This window comes from Elgaria multicarinata, chromosome 2 (genome assembly GCF_023053635.1).
Source record: "Elgaria multicarinata webbii isolate HBS135686 ecotype San Diego chromosome 2, rElgMul1.1.pri, whole genome shotgun sequence".
Classification (NCBI taxonomy): Eukaryota; Metazoa; Chordata; class Lepidosauria; order Squamata; family Anguidae; genus Elgaria; species Elgaria multicarinata.
The window spans coordinates 138,360,520-138,366,171 of record NC_086172.1 but is presented as its reverse complement, the minus strand read 5'-3'; the positions used below and the strand labels follow the sequence as shown (position 1 = coordinate 138,366,171).

General features: G+C 49.3%; 1 protein-coding gene across 1 annotated transcript; it reads left to right on the top strand.

Annotated features, from left to right (window-relative positions):
• The first annotated feature begins 3,479 nt into the window (after nucleotides 1–3,479).
• On the top strand, nucleotides 3,480–5,262 carry LOC134393791 (uncharacterized). Its single transcript, XM_063118886.1, has 2 exons — nucleotides 3,480–4,109; nucleotides 4,236–5,262. Exons 1-2 carry the CDS (start codon nucleotides 3,528–3,530, stop codon nucleotides 4,938–4,940), a joined length of 1,287 nt encoding a protein of 428 aa, XP_062974956.1. The 5' UTR covers nucleotides 3,480–3,527; the 3' UTR covers nucleotides 4,941–5,262.
• Nucleotides 5,263–5,652: the final 390 nt, after the last annotated feature.

The following is a 5,652-nucleotide window of genomic DNA, read 5'->3' as shown; positions in this document are numbered from 1 at the left end:
TTACTTTCCCCTTGCTGGATCTGTCCTGGGATACAAATGCAAGGCTGCCTGGGCTCTATTAAGCCCCAACTTACATATCCCAAAGCCTCCAAGGCAGGAACAGAGAAGAAAAGACACCCCCTTCTTTCTTTCCTAGAGGGTTCCTTTTATTTTCGGAACAGATTTGGAACCAGATTGATAACCGGTACCAAAAGGTTCGAACATATAAGACCGACTCTGGCCCACTTGTATTGGCTGCCTGTATGTTTCTGAGCCCAATTCAAGGTGCTAGTTTTAACCTATAAAGCCTTACACGGCTTAGGACCATAATACTTGATGGAACACCTTTCCTGATTTGAACCTACCCGTACACTATGCTCAACATCTAAGGTCCTCCTCTGGTTGCCTATTCCGAGGGAAGCTCGGAGGATGGCAACAAGGGAGTGGGCCTTTTCAGTGGTGGCTCCCCAAGTGTGTAATGATCTCCCCAACAAGGCTCACCTGGTGCCAGCATTGTTATCTTTTTGGCACCAGGTCAAGACTTTTCTCTTCTCCCAAGCATTTAACAGCATATGCTGAGTTTTTTAACTGACCCCAGAATAGTTGTTTTAAATGGATATTGTCTGTTTTTATGCTTTTTATGGTTTTAAACTTTGTATATTTGTTTTTAATGTTCACTGTTTTAACCCTTGTGAACCACCCAGAGAGCTTCAGCTATGGGGCGGTATATAAATGTAATAAATAACAACAACAACAAACAGGAAGACAACAGATCCTGGGTTTGTTCCAGAAATGCTTCTGCCCCTGCTGGAGGCTTTTGTTCCATCATGAACCTCCGGGGCTCAAATGGAGAAGACCTCCATTTCATTCCTAACTCTTTATCTCCTTCCCCAAACTTTGGTGCCAGTGGTTATACCAATGTTCTAGATGCATCATAGCAGACTTCCCTTCACCACTTAGACCTCTATTTTGTCTGTTTTTCCTTCCCATGGTTATGGAATATTTTACTGCCTTTTTCCACACTTAATTTCTAATACAAAATAGTTATGGAAACTTTACCAGTAGAACTTAAATATTAGAGTTTGTAATTGTGGCAGAGTTTCCCTTTAGAAATATGTCCATGGCAGCAAATAAGTTGGCTCATTGCCTTTCTTATCTTCTTTCAAACTGGGCTTTCAAAGTTACTCTTGAAAGCATTGAGCATCATTTTGAAGACAACTTGAACAAACTCAAACTTATTCCCTTTCAATTCTCCAATTATATATTGTATCCTCTTATCTGAAGATTTCTCTGGTTTCACACAGACTCCACTACATACAATGAATCAGGAACTTTCTCTTCTACATCTTAGTTATTGGAAGAGAGTTGTGTTATGCATCCAAGGATTCTTACATGGTAACTCAACAACATCCCTCACAGCAACAATCAATTATGCATCAAAAAGAACATTGATCATTTCAGAGTTCAAAATGAAGAGTCTGGATGATGAAAGAAAGATCACACATGCCAATAAACATACGTGAAAGGCAAGAATACAGCTGGTCAACCAACAGAAGTTCTGAATTTGAACATAAGAATGTAAGTGCCATGCTGGATCAGACCAAGGGTCCATCTAGTCCAGCACTCAGTTCACAGTGGCCAAACAGGGACCAACAAAGTAGGACATGGCACAACAGCACCCTCCCACCTATGTTCCACAGCAACTGGTGTATATAGGCTTACTGCCTCGAATACTGGAGATAGCACACAACCATTAGGGCTAGTAGCCACTGATAGCCTTCTCCTCCAGGAATTTGCAATGGGGAATTGATTTGTGATGGCACATGTATGACATTTTTAAAAAACATGTATTATTTATTTATTTGATTTGTTTGCTGCATTTCTATACCACTCAATAGCCAAAGCTCTCTGGGCATTTACAGCATGAGTGTATTCCTGAAGATGAAAAATCTCACCCAGGAATGCCTTGAATTACGCTAACCAAATGTTTTGCTGGGACGGAAGAGCAAATGATGAGATGGACTCTGTCATCTCCCACCCACCCAACACCTTATTGGTGCTATTCACACAGCCTGCACTCCTCGTGTAGCCATTTCAGCTCGACAAATGTACACAGAGACCCACTGGCCCATGTACTTCGGTTTCTATTTCTTGCATCATGGTCACGGGCTGTAATCCCATACACAGTTGTGCTGTTTAAATTCAATGAAATCTGAGGAGCTTAATTCTGCACAGGATTACAGCTGTGGAGACAACAGTTGACAGTGAATTTCAGAACAGAGCAATAAGCATTTTGGCCTTCCAACCCTCTCCCCTGTTCCAGCAAGATAGATAGCATCTTTTTCTTTCCATTAGAAAGCGCTATTCAATTTAGCATCAATCCAAGTCCCAGTCCAGTGTTAAAATTCTCTTGCTTCAATTCCTAGTGTTGCTGCTGTAGTTGAGCAGGAGGAAGAAGAGAGTAAATAATGACAATAGAAGAGGAGGTTGTCTAGGACAGTGAAATGCCATTCCCTGTTGACCACTGGAAACACTCCATAAATGTTCCTTTGTTTTCTGACAGCTCAGTGGGTGTATTTACAATCTTTGTTCTATAACCTTGAGAGTAAAAAATGCATTTTTTGCTTGACATGAAACCTAAGATCCCTCTATGCCTTAGATATAACTAAACTTTTATATCTTGGTGCAGGCCATTTCACAATCCACTCAGATCCTCCATGTGGGTCGGAGTTGACCACACTACAAGCCCTGTCAGCCTACATGAAGCTTCAGTTGGTTTTATCTCCCTGCTGAGACAATGATCTCCTAGTAGGAGAGAGTTTGAGCCAGCAGGGGCCACTTGGAGTTATCCAAGGTTCTACTTTTTTCCTGGCTTGATCTGACTTCCTGCCTTGACCTTGCTATCAGCTTTTCCTGCAAGCCTCAAGAATGAGACATAGGGCGTTGCTAGACCTACCGGGTGTTCCGTCGTTGAGGAGCGGTGAAAGCGGCTTTTCCCGTTCAGCCGTGACGCCTCATGCTCCACACCTGCCTTCGATTTGTGGCGGAAGTTTGCGCCGGTTGTGCTGCTGCCGCCGCGAGAACGGTTGCGCAGCCACACCGGCCTGATTGCCGCGGCTTTTTTTTTCGCTCGCTGCACGGTTTGCGCACGTCCGAAAGACCGCAAACTTGCGCAGCCGTCAGCGATGCCGCCGCCGGCCCTGGCGGCGGCAGCGGCGGCAGTGCCAGTGCCAGCTGAAGTGCTGCTGGTGCTGTTGAGGGTCAACATTGATGCGCTCACTTCCTGATGGGGGTCGTGGCGGGTGTCATATGACCCGAGGTCAATCGTCTGCATGGCCACTCTGTGCCTACATCTCCCATCATGCCTCTGAGGTGTCGGCGGCGATGACCGCCTCTGTGCCCTCTGCCCCATCCCAAGGAGCCAACCCACATCTGGCAGAAACAGCTGCGCCAGCGGAAGCGCATTGTCCGGATGCAGCATATCAGGGCAGCAGAGGTGGCTGTGTGTGCGCATCTGTGCGGGAAACGATAGCCAAGAGAGGGCAACTATGCTCCCTGACGAGGACCGTGACGATCTTTGCGCGGCCATAGCCATGCTGATCTTGCTTCTGTCGGAGTATCAGCGCCTCCGTGCACAGGTGGCTGCCAGGCGGCGGCAGTTGCGGGAACAACTGGGGAGGTGGCTACTCCGCTGCAGCAAGCTGCGGGCCGCCCTCTGCCGAACGAGGCTAGCCATGCTGGCCGCGTATGGCGACTACGTCCGCGAGACACGCCGCCGCTTCTGGGCCCGGCCGAGGAGCAAGGACTGGTGGGAGAACTTTGTCCTGAAGGAGTGGGACGATGAGCAATGGCTGAGCCATTTCCGCATGAGCAGGGGCACCTTTTTTGAAATCGTGGAGGAGTTGCGGCCGCATCTGGACAGGAGGTTGACTGTCATGCGTAGACCTATCCCAGTGGAGAAACGCCTAGCCATCACCCTATGGAGGCTGGCTACCCCTTGCGTCTACAGGACCACAGCAGAGCAGTTCGGGGTAGGCTGCTCTACGGCGGCACAAATAGTCCTGGAGGTGTGCTTTGCCATGGAAGTGACCCTCCTAGCTCGTACAGTCAAGATTGGGAACGTGGCAGAGGTGAGTGGGGGATGGGGGATGGGGTGGGGGAATGCGCTGGGAACAGGCACTCACTTTTGCGGAGGTCCGCAACTTCGGAACAATGGCGCTGTCACTAATATGCCCTTTGTGTTTTCTGCCCCACAGATCATGCATGGTTTTGGGGAGCTGGGGTTCCCTCATTGTGTGGGCGCGGTGGATGGCAGCCATATTCCTCTCCAATCTCCGATACACCAAGCCTCAGAATACATAAACAGGAAGGATGAGTACTCCATGATTCTGCAGGGGACCTGCGACCACAAGGGGCGGTTCATCAATGTGGAAATAGGATGGAGCGGCAAGAACCATGATGCCTATGTCTTTGCCAACTCAGGCCTCTGTGAGACGATGGATGCAGGTGTCTTCGTGCCTACCCATCCAACAATCAGATTGCACGGCCAGCAGATTCCACCCCTCATTATTGCGGATGGCGCGTACCCTTTGCGTGAGTGGTTGATGAAACCCTATGGTGGGGCACTCACTCCACAGCAAGCCCACTTCAACCGCTGTCTTAGGCGAGCACGCCTTGTGGTGGAGCAGGCGTTCGGCCGCCTCAAGGGGAGGTGGCGGAGCATAGGCGTGCGCCTGGAGCTGGCCGAAGAAAACATCCCTTCGGTCATCAGTGCTTGCGTCATCCTGCACAACATCTGCGAAACCAAGGGGCACGCCATGCTCGTGGAGGCGGCGGAGCACAATTCTGTTGAGCTGGCTACTCTGGGCGAGCCCTACGTCAATGAGGCCAATCGCCACACCCGGGAAGGGCACAAGGTGCGGGATGCTATCAGAGAGTTCCTGTGGGCTAACCGCCGCTGACAGCCTGCCTCATAAAATTGGACTGTGCTTCTTCCCCTGTGCAGTCCTTCCAGTCCTTTACCCCAGAGTAACAGGCGTATGCCCACTTGTGTGCAATCAACTCTAGGCTATGTACGCCCACATGTATGCAATAATATATATGCTATGTACGCCCACATGTATGCAATAATATATATGCTATGTACGCCCACATGTATGCAATAATATATATGCTATGTACGCCCACATGCATGTTATTTACTGTTTACTCTGTACAGCACCATCTACAGTGATGGTGCTATATAAATTAGTAATAATAATAAACTCCAGTCAAACTGCGCAACGTGTAATCATCCTAAATGTAGCCCGAAGGGCAAACCGTGCTTACCATCGTCCGCTTATTTGCGGACGTCCGCAATCTCGGAAAACGTCAACAGGGGGCGCGTGTCTCCGAAGGGCAAACCGTGCTTATCGGCATCGGCCGCTTCTTTGCGCATGTACGCAGTTCCGAAAAACGTCAACAGGGGGCGCGTACGTCAGGCCTACCCCGGTCAAGATGGAGCCTCGGAGGGTCGCCTACTGGCAGGAGCCCGAGATGGAGATGCTCCTTGAGCTCCTCCTGCAGTCTGGAAGGTCGGAGCGCCTCATGAGGAGCTCCAGCCTCCAGACTATAGATATTTTCAGGAGGGCTGCAAGGAGCCTCTCCATCGCGGGCTACTCCCGCACTGCTGAG

Excerpts from the sequence above, each read along its gene's own strand:
- LOC134393791 (XM_063118886.1), top strand. The coding sequence starts at position 3,528 with ATGCTCCCTGACGAGGACCGTGACGATCTTTGCGCGGCCATAGCCATG. Across the intron at positions 4,110-4,235 it reads AGATTGGGAACGTGGCAGAG|ATCATGCATGGTTTTGGGGA; the intron begins GTGAGTGGGGGA and ends TCTGCCCCACAG.